The 22,410-nt window shown below is 36.7% G+C and overlaps 1 protein-coding gene across 2 annotated transcripts in view; it reads right to left on the reverse strand.

The window, feature by feature from the left end:
* CCDC39 (coiled-coil domain 39 molecular ruler complex subunit) overlaps nt 1-22,410 on the reverse strand; it is a 94,505-nt gene that overhangs the window by 50,309 nt on the left and 21,786 nt on the right. The window contains exon 1 of one of the 2 annotated variants that reach the window (XM_081302333.1): nt 12,040-12,214. The exons of the other annotated variant lie outside the window; for it this stretch is intronic. Coding sequence (XP_081158459.1) covers nt 12,040-12,129 — 90 coding nt within the window. The 5' untranslated portion in view covers nt 12,130-12,214. Of the gene's footprint in view, nt 1-12,039; nt 12,215-22,410 lie in introns of those variants that run through there. 2 annotated transcript variants of the gene reach the window in all.

Consider the following 22,410-nt stretch of genomic DNA (forward strand, 5'->3'; position numbering starts at 1 on the left):
TCCTCATGAGGACCCTCTTCCTACTCTGCAGAGAGATGCCTTCTTGCTGTGTCCTCACATGGCAGAAAGATCATCTCTGTCTTTTCTCTTCTTATACAGGGTACTAATCTCAACAATGAAGGCTCCATTCCCATGATTTAATTATCTCCCAAAGGCTCTACCTCCAAACACCATCACACAGGGGGTTAAAACTTGACCATACAAATTTTGTACATCCAGTACATAACACTTTGCTTCTTTAAATTTTCCATATGAACTGCTAAAATCTACTGACATTTTAAATATAAAGCAGAACATATTACATAGAACAGAATCTTTCTTAGACTTATGGCAGTAGCAGGATCCACTGTTAAAATGTATTTTTCATACAGCAGTAAGGCAAAAATGAGATTCTATTCCATAATTAAAACACAAGATGTCTTAAGTGAATAAGACCATGCTAATAAGACAACAAAAACACAGAACAGAAACCATGAATTTGAATAGTGGCTATACACCACATAGGGCTGCTTCTCTCCGAACTCCTTTTCCAACCTCAAAGATTAACAGACTAGGTCTTGGCTGCTTAGAACCTTTTCTTAATATATTTTATTTGCCTTTCAACTAGAACCCCTAATAAAAAACAAAATGGTACAAATTATTAAACAAAAAAATAAACCTTTGGGAGGTTACAAGATAGATTCTCCAAACCATTAGAATATATCACACCTCAAAGTGTATAAAGGTTAAACAAAGCTCAAATACATTTCCTTATAGACTTGAGCTATAGTCCCCAAAGTATGTGGTACCTCACAGGGGCATACAACACAATCCACTGATAGGAAAAAGAAAATATCAGAATTTTATCTAAGGAAGAAAAAACATTAATTTACTCATTTAAATCCTACATACTTAACTAAACTTACATATAAATATTAGTTTTTAGTATTATTGTCACAATATTTTATTGATTTTATATGCACAGTATTTATGTTAGTTGTTTCATTGATTTTGATTCTTTTGTTTACTTTGCTGTTCTTTGAATTTATTAAAATGAGGTTTTAGTTTCTTCTTGTCTTATTGACTTAATAATGAAGGCAGGTAAGGCTATACATTTTCTCTGAGTAAGATTTTGGCAGTTTCCCATCAATCTGGGTGTGACACAGTCTCCTTGTACTGTTTTCTAAAACAGGATTTTTCCTTTCAATTTCTCTTCCATATAAGGTCCATCCAGGAATACATATGGCTTAAGAATTTAAGATAGAGGATTATTTTTAATTATTTGATCCAAAAATCTAAAAATAATTTTTAAATATTTATTATAAATTCTATTGGCTTGCAGAGAATGTGAACTATGAAATTTCTATTTGTATAGCATTTTAAGATATATATATAGAGAGAGATAGATAGATATAGATATATATTAATGGTAGTAAAATATAAAACAAAAAATTTGCCATCTTAACTATTTTTTAAGTGTATGGTTCTGTGGCATTAAAAACATTCGTACTATTGTGCCACCCATTATAGCCATTATCTCCAGAAATTTTTCATTTACCTTAGTGAAAATCTGTACCCATTAAACAAACCCTACCCCAACAAGATCCCAAAATTTACTATTTCTTTCTTAAATATAAAAGGATATATAAGGATTTTCAGATATTTGTTGAAAAGTTTACAACATGTGGGGGATGGAAACATAAACTGGATCCCAAAGGACACAAGATAAGAACTAAACCCACATACCTACACAAAGAGATATAAATGAACACAAACAGAGAAACTGGAAATTATGTTGTACCCCTAAAACAAAACCATAGTGCTACAAAAAAAAGCAACAAAGAAACTTAAAATATAATTGATCAATATAGTTGCCAAAATAAGGCATGATGTGGAAAGATGAACTTTTAAACACTTTCAAAAATTCTTTTTAAAATAAACTACAAAGAAATGGACAGCTGAACAATAACTGATTTCACCAACAATACTGCTAGAAGATAAAAGAGCAATTCATTCCAAATTCTAAGAAAAAAAAATTATTTCTGACCTAGAATCTTCTGCACAGCAAAACTACCATCAAATGTGATGGCCAATAAAGATGTTTCCTGGAATTTCAAGACTCAGACTGTTTACCTCCCATAGACCCTTCTTTAGAGGACACAAGAAAGTATTCTATCAAATTAAGGAAATAATACAAGAAAGAAGGTATGTGACCTAGGAAATAGAGCTTCAATCCAATAGAGGAATTCCCAATTTAACAACTTGGAACTAAAAGCACAGTACAACCATATGAAGATAAGATGAATCAAAATGAAAGATTTAAGGGCTGAGGATGTGACTCAGTGACAGAACATCTGCTTGGCATGCACCAGGACCTGGGTTTGATACCCAGCACTGCTGGAGGAAAGGAAAGGAAAGGAAAGGAAAGGAAAGGAAAGGAAAGGAAAGGGAGAAGGAAAGGGAGAAGGAAAGGGAGAAGGAAAGGGAGAAGGAAAGGGAGAAGGGAAAGGGAAAGGGAAAGGGAAAGGGAAAGGGAAAGGAAAGGAAAGGAAAGGAAAGGAAGAAAAAGATTGATTCAAGAAAAGATAAATGGTGTAAAAGTGGCTTCAGTGAGCATCAATAAGTTGATTTAAATATAAACTAAGACTAAAGACTTGTGATAATGGTATTGGATTGAATGCAAATAAAATAAACCTTGATGATATAAAAATAGTAAAACTGGAATATAATGCTAAGTGAAGTTCGCCAACCACAAAAAATCAAATGCCAAATGTTTTCTCTGATATACAAATTTTGATTCATAATGGAGTTGGTGGGGAGCAGGGGAGGGTTAGACAAACTCTAGATAGAACAAAGGGGAGGAAGGGTTAGGGAGGGGTCTGGGGATAGGAAAGACAGTGGAATGAGAGGAACATCATTACCTAAGTGCATGCATGAAGACACTAACAGTGTGACTCTAATTTGTGTACAACTAGAGATATGAAAAATTGTGTTGTATATGTATAATATGAACTGTAATGCATTCTGCTGTCATGTATAACTAATTAAAATAATAATAATAAAACTGAGATCTTTAATGCTCCAAGACAAAATGTAAAAAAAAAAAAAAATGTAAGAGAACTAATTTCTTTACCTTAAAAAGCAGGAAGTTAGAGAGGATCCAAGATGGTGGGCCAGAGGGAGGCAGCATTCTGTGTCACTCTGTGTCACAGGTCTCAACTAGTAGGAATACTGCTTCTCTGAGAGCGATAGAGGACCCCTATACAGCTGCTCACTTGCAGAAATCATCAGCGCCATGCCCGCGCAGGGCTCAGGGCCTTAGCATTACCAGGACTCCCAGCTCCTGACACCCAAATCCCTACTAGCCCACGCAGGGCTCCCCTAGTGCCTTAGTGGGATCACTGAATCAGCACTGATGCAGAACTCCCAGAAGCCACTCCGCTCCCATGCAGGACACTGAGCTGCTACCCACCCACAGGAACTCCTGCTGCCATTCCCCTATGGACCTTCATCTACCAACATGGGGCTCCCCCGTCACCTCCATCTTGCAACTCAGCAGCTATTGCCATAGTCCCCTACACGCAGTAGTCTGCCTGCACCTAGGAACATCCTACAGGCTCTGAAGACAGCCAAAAGCCGCAACTCTGCACATCACAGAGCTCATCTCTGAACACATCGCACAACGCCACTGCCTGGCTCCCCCCATCCATACCCTGGCGCTGGAAGTGGCCCGCCTCCATCTTGGGTCACCTTCTGGCCATTTTTGGTGGGGGCAGCTCCCAGATTGGAATTCCAGCTGGCCAGGTACCTGATTTTCAACCCTCCCCCCCAACAGCGGCCCATAATCCAGCACAGTAACTGCCAACGCAAAACAGGTCTTAGTGAAACAGGTGCACAGTGTGACCAGGGCACCGTCCTCGGGAGTCCCAGTGAGAGAGGTCCCTTAATTGAGAACTACTAAGGGAGAGGGAGAGGGTGCAACAGTTTAGAGACTAACAGAGACACCAGGAACTGGGAAATCTTCAGGCAAGATAGGAAGATAGAACCAGGCACTCAAGTCATAAGAGTGGACCCAGAATAGACCCTTGAGGTGCAGTCTCCCTCCAGAGACTGGCAGGTGCCACACCTCACTTCCAGGTACCCTACACCAGGACCAATCTTCCCGTCCTGGTTACCTTCACCATCATGAGGGCGGAGATACCAGCTAACAACAGACAACCCCACCTTATCAGATGAGAAGGGAAGCAGGAAAGATACTGATCTCCAACCAAAACAATTAATAATCCAGGTTTCTCTCTTCAAGACTTTTTTTCTCCTTTTCTTCTCCCCCTCTATTCTCCCACCCTCACATCCCCAACATATGTGAAACCAAGTACTTTGCATGAATTAGGTTTTTGAGGACTGGTATATCTGAATAGTATATTTTACCTGTGTAGTATATGCCTTTTTTCTTTTTTTCCTCCAATTTTTTACTATTTTAACATCCTTTATTTTTCTTAATACATATGTGTATTTGTTTTATGTACTCTACTGTCTTTCCACGTATTTGTCTACCCCAAATTACTTCCAGTCTATTCTCCTGCTACTAACCCTCTTCATGAGATTTCTTTGACACTCCCTAAGAAATACTAACTGTATATCCTCACATCCTGACTCCTCAGCATATCATCTTACACCTCACCCCCAGTTCATTATCAAACGCTAGAAACTGTAAACCCTTTTACAAACCTACTGATTATATTATAGATAATGATCAAATTCAACATTTCTGTACATTGTAACGAAATTGTAAACATCTTAATAGCAATGAATTGTTTATAGATGGTATTTGTTTATATTGGGATATGTTAACATTGTTCATATTGGGATCTGTTAACATTGTTCTTCCCCACAAAATGAGAGGTATTAGGACCCTAAAGGAGCACTATAAACCTATAGGTTAAAAGCAATAATGCCTAGGACCACAGCGCTAGAAGGGAACACACACAAGAAACATGAAAAGACAAGGGAAGAAAGTGCCCCGAACAAATCCATAGCTAGCACAGCAGAAGAAATTATAGAGAAGGAGTTCAGGACATACATCATTAAATAGTCTGTGAATTAAAAGATCATATAAGAGAGCAAATATAGGCAGCAAAAGATCATTTTGACAAAGAGTTACATAAACAAATACAAGAAGCAAAAGATTATTTCAATATGGAGATAGAGGTTCTTAAAAAAAACAGAAATCCTTGAAATAAAAGAAACAATAAACCAAATTAAAAGTCAAACTGAAAGCATCACCAACAGAGTAGACCACTTGGAAGACAGGACCTCAGACAATGAACACAAAATATATAATCTTGAAAAGAATGCAGACTACGCAGTGAAAATGGTAAGAAACCATGAGCAGAACATTCTAGAAATATGGGTTAGCATAAAAAGACCAAATTTGAGAGTTATAGGATAGAGGAAGGCATAGAGTTCCAAACCAAAGGAATGAAAAATCTATTCAATGAAATAATATCAGAAAACTTTCCAAACATGAAGAATAATTTGGAAAAACAAATTCAACAAGCTTACAGGATGCCAAATGTATAAAATCACAGCAGATACACACCAAGGCCACCAAGGCACATTGTAATGAAAGTGCCCAACACACAGAAAAAGGAAAGAATATTAAAAGCCATGATAGAAAGGAATCAGATTACATATGGGGGGAAAACAATTAGGATAACTGCAGGTTTTTCAAACCAGACCCTGAAAGCTAGAAGATCCTAGAACAACATATATCAAGCTCTGAAAGAAAATGGATGCCAACAAAGAATCTTGTATCCTGCAAAATTAAGTTTTAGATTTGATGATAAAATAAAAACCTTCCATGATAAACAAAAGTTAAAAGACTTTACAGCTATAAAACTGGGACTACAAAACATCCTTGGCAAAATATTCCATGAAGAAGAAATGAAAAACAACAATGAAAATCAGTAGAGGGAAGTGTTACACTAAATGAAAAACTAATAAAAGGAGAAAACAAGTCAAGTTAAATGACAAAAAAAAACAAAAAAAGGCTGGAAATACAAATCATGTCTCAATAGTAACACTGAATGTTAATGGCTTAAACTCAACAATCAAAAGACATAGACTAGCATAATGGATTAAAAAAAAAGACCCAACAATATGCTGCCTCCAAGAGACTCATAGATAAAGAAATCCACATAGTGAAGGTAAAGGGTTGGGAAATTATACCACTCACATTGACTGTGGAAGCAAGCAGGAGTTTCCATCCTCATATCACATAAAGTAGACTTCAAGCTAAAGTTAATAAAAGGGGATAAAGGAGGACATTTCACACTGATCAAGGGATCCATACACCAACAAGACATAACAATTATAAATATATATGCCCCAAACAATGGAGCATCTATGTTCATCAAACAAATTCTTCTTAAGTTCAACAGTCAAATTGACCACTACACAATAATCTTGGGTAACTTTAACACATCTCTCTCTCTTCCAACAAAAGCTGAACAAAAAAACTATAGAACTCAATAATACAATCAATAACTTAGACTTAACTGACATATATAGAATATTTCATCCTTCAATAAGTGGATACAGTTTCTTCTCAGCAGCACATGAATCCTTCTCTAAAATAGACTATATAATATGCCACAAAGAAACTCTTAGCAAATACAAAAATGTAGAGATACTACCCTGTGTTTAATTAGATCATAATGGAATGAAATTAAAAATCAATGACAAGATAAAAAAATAAAAATTAGTCTAACACCTGGAAACTAAATAATATGCTACTGAAAGAACAATGGGTTGCAAAAACATCAAGGAAGAGATTTAAAAACTTTTAGAGGTAGATGAGAACATATCAACATCTTTGGGACACTATCAAGGCAGTACTAAGAGAAATGTTCATTGCATGAAGAAATGAAGATGAAAAAGAAGAAAAAGTCAACAAATAAATAACCTAACATTACATCTCAAAAAAAAAAGAACAAAACAACAACAAAAACAGTAGAAGACAGAAAATAATTAAAATAAAGCTGAAATCAATGAAATTAAAACAAAATAAACAATTGAAAAATTGACAAAACAAAAATTTAGTTCTTTGAAAAAAATAAATAAAATTGACAGACCATTAGCTACACTAATGAAGAGAAGGAGAGCAAAAACTCAAATTACTTACATATGTGATGAAAAGGTAACATCACAACAGACACTATAGAAATTCAGAAGATACTTACAAATTATTTGAAAACTTGTACTCCAAAAAATAGAAAATATCAAAGGCATTTGCAAATTTCTTAAGTCATATGATTTTCCCAAATTGAATCAGGAAGATATACACAATTTAAACAGACCAATATCAAGTGATGAAATAGAAGACACCATCAGAAGCCTACCAACCAAGAAAATCCCAGAACCAGATGAATACACAGCCAAGTTCTACAAGACCTTTAAAGAAGAACTAATACCAATATTCTTCAATTTATTTCAGGAAATAGAAAAAGAGGCAGCCCTTCCAAACTCATACTATTAGGCCAATATCACCCTGATTCCAAAATCAGGCAAAGACACATCAAAGAAAGAAAACTTCAGGCCAATATCTCTAATGAACATACATGAAAAAATTCTCAATAAAATTCTGGCAAATCACATACAAAAACATATCAGAAAAATCGTGCACTGCCATCAAGTGGGATCCATCCCAGGGATGCAAAGTTGGTTCAACATTCGGAAATCAATAAATGTAATGCATCACATCAATAGACTTAAAGATAAGAATCATATGATCATCTCAATAGATACAGAAAAAGCATTGACAAAATATAGCACACCTTTATGTTCAAAACACTAGAAAAATTAGGGAGAACAGGAATATATCTCAACATCGTAAAGGCTATCTATGCTAACCCCCAGGCCAACATCTTTTTATTTTTTTTTTTAAAGAGAGAGTAAGAGAGGAGAGAGAGGGAGAGAGAGGGGAGAGAGAGAGAATTTTTAATATTTATTTTTTAGTTCTCGACGGACACAACATCTTTGTTGGTATGTGGTGCTGAGGATCGAACCCGGGCCGCACGCATGCGAGGCGAGCGCGCTACCGCTTGAGCCACATCCCCAGCCCCCAACATCTTTTTAAATGGAGAAAAATTTAGGTCATTCCCTCTAAAAACTGGAACAAGACAGGGATGCCCTCTTTCACCAATTCTATTTAACAGAGTTCTAGAAATACTGGCCAGAGCAATTAGACAGATGAAAGAAATTAAAGGAATACAGATACGAAAAGAAGAAGTTAAATTAGTACTATTTGCTGATGATATGATTCTATACCTAGAAGATCCAAAAAAATCCACCAGAAAACTGCTAGAACTAATAAATGAATTCAGCAAAGTAACAGGATCTAAAATCAACACCCATAAATCAAAGGCATTTCTGTATATCAGTGACAAATCCTCTGAAAGGAAAACTACCCCATTTACAATAGCCTCAAAAAATAAAAATAAAATACTTGGGAATCAACTTAACAAAAGAGGTGAAAGACCTGCACAATAAAACTATAGAACCCTAAAGAAAAAAAAGAAGACCATAGAAGATGGAAAGATCTACCTTGCTTTTGGATAGGCAGAATTAATATTATCAAAATGACCATGCTACCAAAAGCACTATACATATTTAATGCAATTCCAATCAAAATCCCAATGGCATTCCTCACAGAAATAAAACAAACAGTCATGAAATTCATCTGGAAAAATAAGAGATCCAGTATAGCTAAAGCAATCCTTAGCAGGAAGAGTGAAGCAGGTGGCATCACTATAACAGACCTTAAACTATACTACTGAGCAATAGTAACAAAAAGCATGATATTGGTACCAAAATAGACTGGTAGAGCAATGGTACAGAATAGAAGGCACAAGGACTAACCCACAAAATTACAATTATTTTATATTAGACAAAGGTGCCAAAAACATACATTGGAGAAAATATAGCCTCTTCAACAAATGGTGCTGAGAAAACTGGAAATCCATATGCAACAAAATGAAATTAAACCCCTATCTCTCACCATGCACAAAACTCAACTCAAAGTTGATCAAGGACCTAGGAATTAATCCAGAAACCCTGCATTTAATAGAAGAAAAAGTAGTGCCTAATCTCCATAATGTCAGATTAGGCCCCAACATCCTTAATAAGAGTCTTATAGCACAAGAATTAAAATCAAGAATCAATAAACAAATAGATTCAAACTAAAAAGTTTCTTCTCAGCAAAAGAAACAATCTGTGAAGTGAATAAAGAATCTACAGCTTGGGCGAAAATTTTTCCCCTTACACATCAGATAGAGCACTCATCTCTAGGGTATATAAAGAACTCAAATAGCTAAGCCTGAAAAAAACAAATAACTCAATCAACAAATGGGCCAAGGACATGAACAGACACTTCTCAGAGGATGATAAACAATCAATCAACAAATATATGAAAAAAAAATGCTCATCATCTTTAGCAATTAGAGAAATGCAAATCAAAACTGCTCTAAAATTTCATCTCACTCCAGTCAGAATTGCAGCTACTAAGAATAAAAACAACAATAAGTGTTGGTGAGGATAGGGGGGAAAGGCACACTCATACATTGCTAGTGGGACTGCAAATTGGTGCAGCCAATATGGAAAGTAGTATGGAGATTCCTTGGAACCACCATTTGACCCTGCTATCCCTCTCCTCGGTCTACACCCAAAGGACTTAAAAACAGCATTCTACAGGGACACAGCCACATCAATGTTTATAGTAGCACAATTCATAATAGCTAAACTGTGGAACCAACCTAGATGTCCTTCAGTAGATGAATGGATTAAAATAATGGTATATATACACAACGAAATATTACTCAGCAATAAAAGTGAATAGAATTATGGTATTTGCAGGTAAATGGATGGAGTTGGAGACGATAATGCTAAGTGAAGTTAGCCAATCACCAAAAATCAAATGCCAAATGTTTTCTCTGATAAAAGGAGGCTGATTCATACTTGGGTAGGGATGGGGAGAATGGGAGGAATAGACTGAATTCTCTAGATAGGGTAACGGGGTGGGAAGGGATGGGAGGGGCGTGGTGTTAGAAATGATGGTGGAATGAGATGGACATCATTATCCAAACTACATGTATGAAGACACAAATGGTGTGAATATACTTTGCATACAATCAGAGATATGAAAATTGTGCTCTATATGTGTAATATGAATTGTAATGCATTCCACTGTTATATAACAAATGAGAATTTAAAAAAAATTTAAAGCAGGGAGTTAATCAGTACTGTCTATAATTAAAACAGTTTTTCAAAAAACAGTAATTAAGCTGTTTAATTTTTAAGTAGTTTTTCTTAGAGGAATTTTTAGCAATCAGTACCTCTTTTCAATCAAGCAATACCTAAATTCAAAAATTCTTCTTTTTCTTCTCTCAATGCTAAAATTAATATTTTGTGTTAAAAAGTCACATGTAATAGGATTTCATTTTTCTTCTTTCTGTATAGTTGTGTAGCAAATGTCTGAAATGTTTATTTAATGTTATGATAGTCACTTCTACAGTCACCAGTAGGTGCTTCTGGGAAGTGATATCTTATATTTTATGCCTGTACATTTATATTTGAATATCTTAAAGAATTGCTTTATTGATGTCAGAGTTTATTCGGGTGAAACAGTTATGAACCTCATTTTTCTTTTTTCCTGCTCTATAATTTTTAAGCAGCTAATAAAAGTCTATGTTGGGCTGGGGATGTGGCTCAAGAGGTAGCCCGCTCGCCTGACATGCACCAGGCGCTGGGTTCAATCCTCAGCACCATATAAAGTAAAAAAAAAAAAAAAAAAAATGTTGTGTCCACCGAAAACTAAAAAAATAAATATTAAAAAATTCTCTCTCTCTCTCTCTCTCTCTCTCTCAAAAAAAAAAAGTCTATGTACATGCAATCTTGTGATACAGATATAACAATAACACTAAAAACTTACATTTAACCTACATTATGAGCCTTATAAAAATAGTATGAGGTAGTTATTTTTATTTACCTCTACTTTAGAGAAGATGAAACAGGTTCAGGGTGAGTAAATAGGACCTGAACCCGGGACTGGATACTTCTTATTTCTCAAAATTCAGTGCTAGATCTCTTACATTTCCTAATGTTGTCTTTCTTAGATAAAGAAAAAAATGAAGCAGACTTCTAAATTGGGTAAATAGGACAGAATATTCTGAAAAGTGTTTTCCATCCTTTTCAAAGGATAGCTTTAGGGATTTTCATTTTCATTTGTCAAAGGAGAGAAAATTTTCTATCTTGTAAAGTTGCATAAGCATCATGTGTATTTCTTGGATTCTCTTCTACACAAAACATCACCATAACCAGGAACTTAAGACTGACTGCTAAATGTTTTTCAAAGTTTGCTGAGACAGCTGCAATTCTTTAAAAACAAGTACTAAGAACTGGAGTTGGTCTAAGTTCGTCCTTACAACGTAAAATATTTTGTCATACTGTGACAACTTGATCCCCACTTGAAATTTCTGCACTTCATATTTTACATTCTTGTTGAACTATCCCTCTTGAAAACATCTTGAGTCACTGTCAGTCACTTTAAACATCATAAGCAGAAGCTCATAAAGAGATGTCGACCAAACGTGTTTTGTTTATAAACATGGTCAAATAACTGTTGCTGGGCAAACCTCAGGAATCCCTAAGTAGCGCTTAATTTCAAAGAAGGAAAAAGCGGGCATGGGAACCGGTCTTTCCTTTCCTGCCCAGGAGGCTTGCAATGAATACATAGAGCGGGAGGGAGGAAATGAATAGCCACTCGGGTTTTATAACCCCGAGATGTCAATTACTGTTTCAATTTAAAAAAAAAAAAAAATTGAATGCTTAACAATAACCGAAAAGGACAGGCTGGGTGAGGGAAGAAGAAGATGGCACGGGCGAGCGTTACACAGAACCGATGAGATGAGGAGAGAAATAAACGGCCACGGTAGCGCTGCCCACCAGAGGACCCGCCAACAGACCCTCCCTTCTTCCTGCGGGTCGCCTTCACCTGGTCCTCACCTGATCCTCCAGGACCTTGTTCTCTTCGTTCGCCACTGGGATGGCAAACCCATCCTCCCAATGCAGCTCCTCCAGGAACTCGCTGCTCATGGCAAATGGACAGGGAACCCCCACACACACAGCAAAACAAAAACCTGCGCTCGAGTACAGCGAGTGAGCAGCTCCCGCGTTGCGCTGAAGCACGAGCAAAGTTGCCACCCGAGCCCTAGCAACGGCACGGCGCCCTTAGTTACCAAAACGGAAGCGCCCAAACCCGGGGGTGGGACTTCCTGCCTTGATTTCCCTACTAACAGCTTGAGGAACGTTTTTTTTCTCAAACGCAGAGGGAAGCTAAACTCCCTTCCGAGATTTTCAGAGACTTGCTGGCAGCGCGACTTTCCATCTAAAAAAAGGACGGTGGAGGGGGTGTGTGGGGGGGGGGGGGGTGAAATCTATGGCTCCAACAGCCGGTGGGAGGACCACAGGGTACCTGAGGGGTGGCTGCGCTGCACCGTTGCCTGGAGGAGAGGAGAGACTACAAGAATATAAACCTGGTTTTGTTGTTGTTGTTTACAAGTGGCATTTGCCGATTTGTGTACATTTTTAGTACTGTTATAGATGAAAACAGGCCGAGGTGGACTGGCATTTTGAAACAGAATTCACTCTGGATGTTCTGATCTTCATATCTTAATATCCTGAACTTCCCCCACAATGCTCATCTGCCCATTGCAAACTTCCTAACTGACCGCTGAGGGTGGACCACGCAGAGACCGCCAACTCGCAGTGCAGAGTTTGGTGGTTCCTCCAGGGCCGCTTCTACACTCTTAATTTTTTTGCATTTTCATTTACTAACATTTAAAAATACGGAATTTCACATAAAAATCTGTATGTCCTTCTCTGGGCTAAGGCTAGATGGCAGAGCCCGTTTCATCAACAGGCAATATTCCCCTGGAAAATGCCCCCTTGAGACCAGCAAACATTTCACCAGATCACTAATTTGAATTACCTGTTTGGCATCCATTGGCATTTGCGTTATGGTCTTTGTTTAGAATCTCAGGAATAGAGGGACAAAACAATCTATACCTTTCGTTTGCTAAATAAATGAACTGAGGCAACAGTGAAATAATTAAAGTATGCATTACAAGCATGAATTAATTTTGCACATCCAGTAAGCAACCATTTATAAATTTTTCCCTAAATTTTTAAGTGTGTATTAGAATAGAAAGTATAAAGAACAGCTATATATGCATCACCTTAACATTCATATTTTCCATATTAGCTTTATCGGTATCATTTGCCGTGGTACTTCAAATTATAGACATATTCTTTAATATCATTATCACATCTAATAAAACTAATAATCTTTCAGTATTACCTAACAACTATTTCAGGACCTGGACCGGGGATGTTGCTTACAGGTCGATTACCTGCTCAGTATATGCAAGACCCTGGGTTCAATCCCCAGTACAAGAAGGAAAAAAAAAGTAATCCCCATAGTCATTTATATTTTCTCAATTGTCCTGAAATACATATTTACACTTGGCTTGTGACTATAGGTTTGCTTTTGTTGTTGTTCTTTCATGCAGTACTGAGGATTGAACCAAGTGTTCTACCACTGAGCTACATCCTTAGCCTTTTTTATTTTGAGACAGGGTCTCACTAAATTGCCCAGCCTAGCCTCCAACTTACAATCCTTCTGCCTCATTCTCCCACACTGCTGGTATTATAGGCATGGGGTACCATGTCTGGCAGATTAGCTACTATGCTTTTAAAATTCTCCTTTAATAGCTTTGTCTCTTTGAACCTACAGTATTTTCCACAAATTTAATCTTGTGGATTTAGAAATGGTGTTCTTTACAAGAAACCTGGCACCTACTCATATCAGCTCAGAAACTGACTTCCTAAAAGAGACTCCTAAAGTGCAAGAAGTAAAAAAAAAAAAAAAAATCTTCACAACAAAGGAAACAATCAAGACCATGAGGAGAGAGCCTACAGAATGGGACAAAATCTTTGCCACATGCACCTCAGGGCATTAATTTCCAGGATATAAAAAGAACTCAAGAAACTTAACACCAAAAAAAAAAATAACCCAATCAATAAATGGACAAAGGAACTAAATAGACACTTCCCAAATGAAGAAATATGGTCAAAAATATATGAAAAAAATAAATGTTCAACATCTCTAGCAATTAGAGAAATGTAAATTAAAAATACACTGAAATTCCATCTGACTGCAGTCAGAATGGCAATTATCAAGAATGTGAGTAACAATAAATGTTGGTGAAGACATGGGGAAATGGGTACACTCATACTTGTTGGTAGGCTGCAAACTGGTGCAACCACTCCAATAAACAGTATAGAGATTTCTCAAAAAAAAAAAAAAAAGCTAGGAATGGAGCCACCATTTGACCCAGTAATGCTACTCGTTGGTATATATCCAAAGGATTTAAAATCAGCATACTATAGTGATACATCCCTATTAATGTTTAGAGCAGCGTAATTCAAAATAGCTAAGCTATGGAGCCAACCTTAGTGCCTTTCAACAAGTGAATGTGGTATATATACACAACAGATATACTTAGCTATACTGAAGATGACTTTATGACATTTGCTGGTAAATAGATGGATCTAGAGACAATCATTCTAAGTGAAATAAGCCAATCCCCCAAAACCAAAGGTTGAATATTCTCTCTCATATATGAAAACTATCCAAAGTGGGGTGGGAGGAGGATAGAAGTTCAGTGGATTAAACAAGGAGGAATGAAGGGAAGAGAAGGGGGCATAGGAAAAGGAAAGACAGTGGAATTAATCTCATACAACTTTTCTGTCTACATATATGAATACAACATATTGAATCTCACCATCATGTACATCCACAAGAAATTAATTTTAAAAATAATAATGGGCAAATGGCAGAAAGATCAATAAAGGGAATGGCTCAGGGACAGGGGAAAGTGAGAAGGAAGGAAAGGTACTGGGGTCTGAATTAGAATAAGACTCCATGCTTGTATAATTATGTCAGAATGGATTCTATTGTTACATATAACTTTTTTAAACAGTGTCGTTAAAGACCACAATTAGCAAGGCATTTTCCTTCTCACTTCTGCAATGTTTAAATCCTTATGTTAGCTTGGGAGGAAGACTCAGCTTGCAAACGCAATTTTGACCTGCATAGAATAATGGAATTTTAGAACTCAAATATCTTTTAGAAGATCATAACTTATAATAGTTTAGTCATCCTACTAATGAAGATGTTAGTTTCTAGCTTATGTTCAGATGTCAAGTGGTCATCTATGTTGGAGCCTTGTTTGTTGCAATGCTGCTTTTTAAAATTATGAGTTATTACTTCCCATATATCATAAACATTACTAATCTCCCATCCCAGTTACTAATTTGAATATTGAGAAATACTCCTTTGGCCCATGCCAATTGATTGATTGATCCCTCTGAGTTCCAGCAGGAGCTGCTAAATACATGACTACTGCAATCTTTGAGGGGCACTCCCCTCTACTCCGTGGCAAAGAAGTCCAGCAGCTGAAGCCTTGTAAAGAATCTCATGAAACCCATCTCAAGGATTCTATTTTCTGAATTTAAGGATGATAATTATATGACATAATTTTAGATGAAATTTCCATCTAGTCTTCAAATTCTACAATTCTGCCTTAAAATTATATTTCTGCAGCTTCAGTTCATCACCTCCACATCTTGTGTCACCTAGTTCTCACTCACAAGTGAGAACTCACAAGTTCTAGATCATAACCCTACTTGAATTCATTCAGATCCAGGTGTGGAAACAAAATCCACAGTTTTTAAAGTCTTGTTGAGTTGAACATAAAATGAAATTACCTCCTGTGCCAGTAAATGGATGGAACTGGAGAACATCATGCTAAGTGAAATAAGCAAGACTCAGAAAGTCAGGAGTTGAATATTTTCTCTCGTATGTGGAAGCTAGAGAGGAAAAAGGAATTAAAATAAGAGGATCTCATGAAAATAGAAGGGAAAACAGTAGAGTAGAAGGGGATTGAGGGGGAGCAGGAGGAATGAGAAAAGGAAAGAACTGCTGGGAAAGGGGAAACTGCAAGATGAAATTGACCAAGTTTTGCCATATGCATGTATGAGTATATCACAATGAATTTCACTTTTAGGTATAACTATAATGCAGCAATTTTTTAAAAAATCAATAAATAAATGGAAGGAAGTTCAGTAGAGTGGAAGAAGAGTCAGGGGGAAGGAAGAGGAGAGAGAAAGAGGTAGGACTGGGGTTAAAATGTAGTCATGATGTTATGTGAATATATCAAAATGAGCCTATTATGTATGACTTATAATACACTAATGAAAATATGGAAAAGGAGGGCTGGGAATATAGCTCAGTTGGTAGAATCCTTGTCTTGCATGCACTAAGGCCCTGGGTTCAATTCACAGCACCACAACAAATATATGTATATAGGAAAAAAAAAATACTTAATACCAATAATACAAAGATGGCACACTTCCATTATCTTATTTCCATGTAGCTAACTTCACTCAAATCAGGTTAAGGACAAAATATAAAGAAGATTTTTTGGCAAAAATAAGGTTATCCTTTTTAAAAAATACATATATGTATAAAGTAAAAGGAAAGATCTTTTTACTTCCATGCCAAACTTATCTCTAGAAGATTATCACTGTTATTTGCCCTAGTACATGTTTTTTTTTAATTTTTTATTGATTATTTAAAGCATTACATAGCTCATGATATATCATCTTTCATACATTAGACTCAAATTGTGTTTTGAACTCCCATTTTCACCCCAAATATAGATTGCAGAATCACATCTGTTACATATTCACATTTTTACATAATGCCATATTAGTGTCTGTTGTATTCTGCTACCTTTCCTATCCCCTACTATCCCCCCTCCCCTCCCCTCCCCTCCCATGTTCCCTCTCTACCTCCCCTGCTGTTGTTCAATTCTCTCCCTTTTTTTTCCCTCCCCCTTGCCCCTCATAGCCTCTTATAATTTTATGTATCCTTGAAGGTCTCCTACCATTTCCATATGCTTTCCCTTCTCTCTCCGTTTCTCTCCCCCCATTCGTCTTTGTTTACTGCAGTCTTTTCCACATGCTCTTCCTTCCTGTTCTGTTCTTAGTTGTTCTCTTTATATCAAAGCAGACATTTGGCATTTGTTTTTTAGGGCTTGGCTAGCTTCACTTAGCATAATCTGCTCTAATGCCATCCATTTCCCTGCAAATTCTATGATTTTGTCATTTCTTAGTGCTGCATAATACTCCATTGTGTATAGGTGCCACATTTTTTTTATCCATTCATCTATTGAAGGGCATCTAGGTTGGTTCCACAGTCTAGCTATTGTGAATTGTGCCGCTATAATCATTGATGCAGCCGTATGCCTATAGTGCGCTCTTTTAAGGTCCTCAGGGAATAGTCCGAGAAGTGCAATAGCTGGGTCAAATGGTGGTTCCATTCCCAGCTTTCCCAGGAATCTCCATACTGCTTTCCAAATTGGCCTCACCATTTTGCAGCCCCACCAGCAGTGTACAAGTGTACCTTTTTCCCCACATCCCCGCCAACACTTGTTGTTGTTTGACTTCATAATGGCTGCCAATCTTACTGGAGTGAGATGGTATCTTAGGGTGGTTTTGATTTGCATTTCTCTGACTGCTAGAGATGGTGAGCATTTTTTCATGAACTTGTTGATTGATTGTATGTCCTCCTCTGAGAAGTGTCTGTTGAGGTCCTTGGCCCATTTGTTAATTGGGTTATTTGTTATCTTATTGTTTAATTTTTTGAGTTCTTTGTACATTCTGGATATTAGGGCTCTATCAGAGGTGTGGGGGGTAAAGATTTGTTCCCAGGATGTAGGCTCTCTATTTACCTCTTTTATTGTTTCTCTTGCTGAGAAAAAACTTTTTAGTTTAAGTAAGTCCCATTTGTTTATTCTTGTTGTTAACTCTTGGGCTATGGGTGTCCTATTAAGGAATTTGGAGCCCGACCCCACAATTTGTAGATCGTAGCCAACTTTTTCTTCTATTAGACGCAGTGTCTCTGATTTGATATCTAGTTCCCTGATCCATTTTGAGTTAATTTTTGTGGATGGCGAGAGAAAGGGATTCAATTTCATTTTGTTGCATATGGATTTCCAAATTTCCCAGCACCATTTGTTGAAGATGCTATCCTTCCTCCATTGCATGCTTTTAGCCCCTTTATCAAATATAAGAAAGTTGTAACTTTGTGGATTAGTCTCTGTGTCTTCTATTCTGTACCATTGGTCCACCCGCCTGTTTTGGTACCAGTACCATGCTGTTTTTGTTACTATTGCTTTGTAGTACAGTTTGACCTCTGGTATCGCTATACCTCCAGATTCACACTTCCTGCTTAGAATTGCTTTTGCTATTCTGGGTCTTTTGTTTTTCCATATGAATTTCATGATTGCTTTGTCTTTTTCTACAAGAAATGCCGTTGGTATTTTGATTGGCATCACATTAAACCTATAGAGAACTTTGGGTAATATCGCCATTTTGATGATGTTAGTTCTGCCTATCCATGAACAGGGTACATTTTTCCATCTTCTGAGATCTTCTTCTATCTCTCTCTTTAGGGTTCTGTAGTTTTCATTGTATAAATCTTTCACCTCTTTTGTTAGGTTGATTCCCAAGTATCTTATTTTCTTTGAGGATATTGTGAATGGAGTGGTTTTCCTTATTTCCATTTCAGAAGTTTTGTTGCTGATATATAGGAATGCCTTTGATTTATGCGTGTTGATTTTATAACCTGCCACTTTGCTGAATTCATTTATTAACTCTAGCAGCTTCATTGTAGACTCTTTTGGGTCTGTTAAGTATATTATCATGTCATCAGCAAATAGCGATAGTTTAATTTCTTCTTTTCCTATTTTTATGCCTTTAATTTCTTTTGTCTGTCTAATTGCTCTGGCTAGTACTTCGAGAACTAAATTGAATAGAAGTGGTGATAGAGGGCATCCCTGTCTTGTTCCAGATTTTAGAGGGAATGCCTTCAATTTTTCTCCATTCAGAATGATGCTAGCCTGAGGCTTAGCATAGATAGCTTTTACAATGTTGAGGTAAGTTCCTGTTATCCCTAGTTTTTCTAGTGTTTTGAACATAAAGGGATGCTGTACTTTGTCAAATGCTTTTTCTGCATCTATCGAGATGATCATGTGGTTCTTGTCTTTAAGTCTATTGATGTGGTGAATAGCATTTATTGATTTCCGTATATTGAACCATCCTTGCATCCCAGGAATGAATCCTACTTGATCATGGTGCACAAGTTTTCTGATATGTTTTTGTATTCGATTCGCCAGAATTTTATTGAGAATTTTTGCATCCAAGTTCATTAGAGATATTGGTCTGTAGTTTTCTTTGAAGTATCTTTGTCTGGTTTTGGGATCAAAGTGATGTTGGCCTCATAGAATGAATTTGGAAGAGCTCCTTCTTTTTCTATTTCTTGAAATAGCTTGAAAAGTATTGGTATTAATTCTTCTTTGAAGGTTTTGTAGAACTCCGCTGTATACCCATCTGGTCCAGGGCTTTTCTTAGTTGGTAGTCTTTTGATGGCTTCTTCTATTTCTTCTTTTGTTATTGGTCTGTTTAAATTGTGTGTGTCTTCCTGTCTCAATCTGGGCAATTCATATGCCTTAAGAAATTATCGATATCTTCGTTATCTTCTATTTTATTGGAATATAGGGTTTCAAAATACTTTCTAATTATCTTCTGTATTTCTGTAGTGTCTGTTGTGATATTGCCTTTTTCATCCCGTATGTTAGTAATTTGAGTTCTCTCTCTTCTTCTTTTCGTTAGCATGGCTAAGGGCTTGTCTAGCTTATTTATTTTTTCAAAGAACCAACTTTTAGTTTTATCTATTTTTTCAATGGTTTCTTTTGTTTCAATTTCGTTGATTTCTGCTCTAATTTTAATTATTTCTTGTCTTCTACTACATTTGCTGTTGTTTTGCTCTTCCTTTTCTAGATTTTTGAGGTGTTGTGTGAGTTCATTTATTTGTTGGTTTTTTCTTTTTTTGAGGTAAGAACTCCAAGAAATGAATTTCCCTCTTAAAACTGCTTTCATTGTGTCCCATAAATTCCGGTATGTTGTGTCTGTGTTATCATTTGACTCTAAGAATTTTTTCATCTCCTCCTTTATGTCTTCTATAACCCATTGATCATTCAATAACATATTGTTCATTTTCCATGTGATGTAGGATTTTTCCTTCCTTCTTTTATCATTGATTTCCAATTTCATTCCATTATGGTCAGATATGGTGCATGGTATTATCTCCACGCCTTTATATTTACTAAGAGTTGTCTTATGGCATAATATATGGTCTATCTTTGAGTAGGATCCATGTGCTGCTGAGAAGAACGTATATCCACTTGATGATGGTTGATATATTCTATATATGTCGGTTAAGTCTAGGTTATTGATTGTGCTGTTGAGTTTTATAGTTTCTTTATTCAGTTTTTGTCTAGAGGATCTGTCTAATGGCGAGAGCGGTGTGTTGAAGTCACCCATAATTATTGTGTTGTGGTCTATTTGACTCTTGAACTTGAGGAGAGTTTGTTTTATGAACGTTGCAGCTCCATTGTTTGGTGCATACAAATTGATGATTGTTATGTCTTGTTGGTGGATGGTTCCTTTTAACAGTATATAGTGACCTTCTTTATCCTTCTTGATTAACTTAGGTTTGAAGTTGATTTTATTCGATATGAGTATGGCCACTCCTGCTTGCTTCTGAGGGCCATGTGAGTGGTATGATTTTTCCCAATCTTTTACCTTCAGCCTGTGTATGTCTTTTCCTATCATATGAGTCTCCTGAAGGCAGCATATTGTTGGATTTGTTTTTTTGATCCAGGTTACTAGCCTATGTCTCTTGATTGGTGAGTTTAGGCCATTAACACTTAAGGTTACAATTGAGATATGATTTGTATTTCCAGTCATGCTTCTTTATTTATTTATTTTAGTTTGGTTAGTTTTGTTTTTTGGTTATTTTCCTCCCCCTTTACTGAGATACTTCCTGCTGTTAGTTTTGGGCACTATTTTTCACATCCTCTTCTTGTAGTGTTTTGTTCAAAATGCTTTGCAGAGCTGGTTTTCTTGCTGCAAATTCTTTTAGCTTTTGTTTATCGTGAAAGATTTTAATTTCATTGTCAAATTTGAAGCTCAATTTTGCTGGATATAGTATTCTTGGTTGGAATCCATTATTTTTCAGCGTTTGAAATACATTATTCCAGGATCTTCTCGCTTTCAAAGTTTGTGATGAGAAATCTGTCGTTAACCTAATTGGTTTACCCCTGAAAGTAATCTGCCTCTTTTCTCTCGTAGCTTTTAATATTCTCTCCTTGTTCTGTACGTTGGCTATCTTCATAATTATATGTCTTGGGGTTGGTCTATTATGGTTTTGAATGTTTGGGGTCCTGTAGGCTTCCAGGATTTGGCACTCCATTCCATCTTTCATCTCTGGGAAGTTTTCTAGAATTATTTCATTTAATATGCTGTCCATTCCTTTGGTTTGAATCTCTGTGCCTTCTTCTATCCCTATGACTCTCATATTTGGTTTTTTTATGACATCCCATATCTCTTGAATAGATTGTTCGTGGGATTTAAGCATCTTTTCTGTGTTGACTATATTCTTTTCAAGTTGATAAACCTTGTCTTCATTATCTGATGTTCTGACTTCTACTTGATCAAGTCTATTTGTAATATTCTCGTTTGAGTTTTTAATTTGGTTTATAGTTTCCTGTAATTCTAGGATTATTGTTTGATTTTTTTTTAAGATCTCTATCTCCTGGTAGAGCTCATTCTTTGCCATTTGAATTTGTTTGTTTAATTCATTTTCAAAATATATTTTTATTTCTTGGACTTGCTGTCTCATGTCTTCTCTAATATTCCTTTCCATTCGAGTTAGGTATGCCTTGAGTTCTTTCCCTATACCTGTTTCTGAAGTTTCTATGTCCTCCTGTAGAATTGAGTAGTCTTGCATTGTTTGTAATCCTTTTTTCCCTTGTTTTCTCATGTTGTCCACGTTACTTTCCAGCTCTTTTTGATTGTCGTGTTTCTGCTCTCCTCTATAGATTTGTTTTGTTTCTGTATTACTCTGATGTCTCTCCTTTGTGTTGTTGAAGTATGACTGCTAACGTGGATTCCGCTGGGAAGGAATTCCGACGTTCAAGCTCCAGTGACGACACTACTCTGCTATGACGGGCCCCAGTCTCCTTGCCGGGGTGCCCTAATGGGGGGGGTGTGACTGGACTGTCTCTGTGTGGTTTCAGCTCCCGGTCGTGGCAGGCGGGTAGACTCCAGCCGCCCAGTATCACAGGCCGTGGGCAGGTGATCCGTCACCAGCGGGAGGGCGTTCTCCTACCGCCCAGTTACGCGGGC

Source organism: Spermophilus citellus, assembly GCF_964194105.1.
Source record: "Spermophilus citellus genome assembly, chromosome: 7".
Classification (NCBI taxonomy): Eukaryota; Metazoa; Chordata; class Mammalia; order Rodentia; family Sciuridae; genus Spermophilus; species Spermophilus citellus.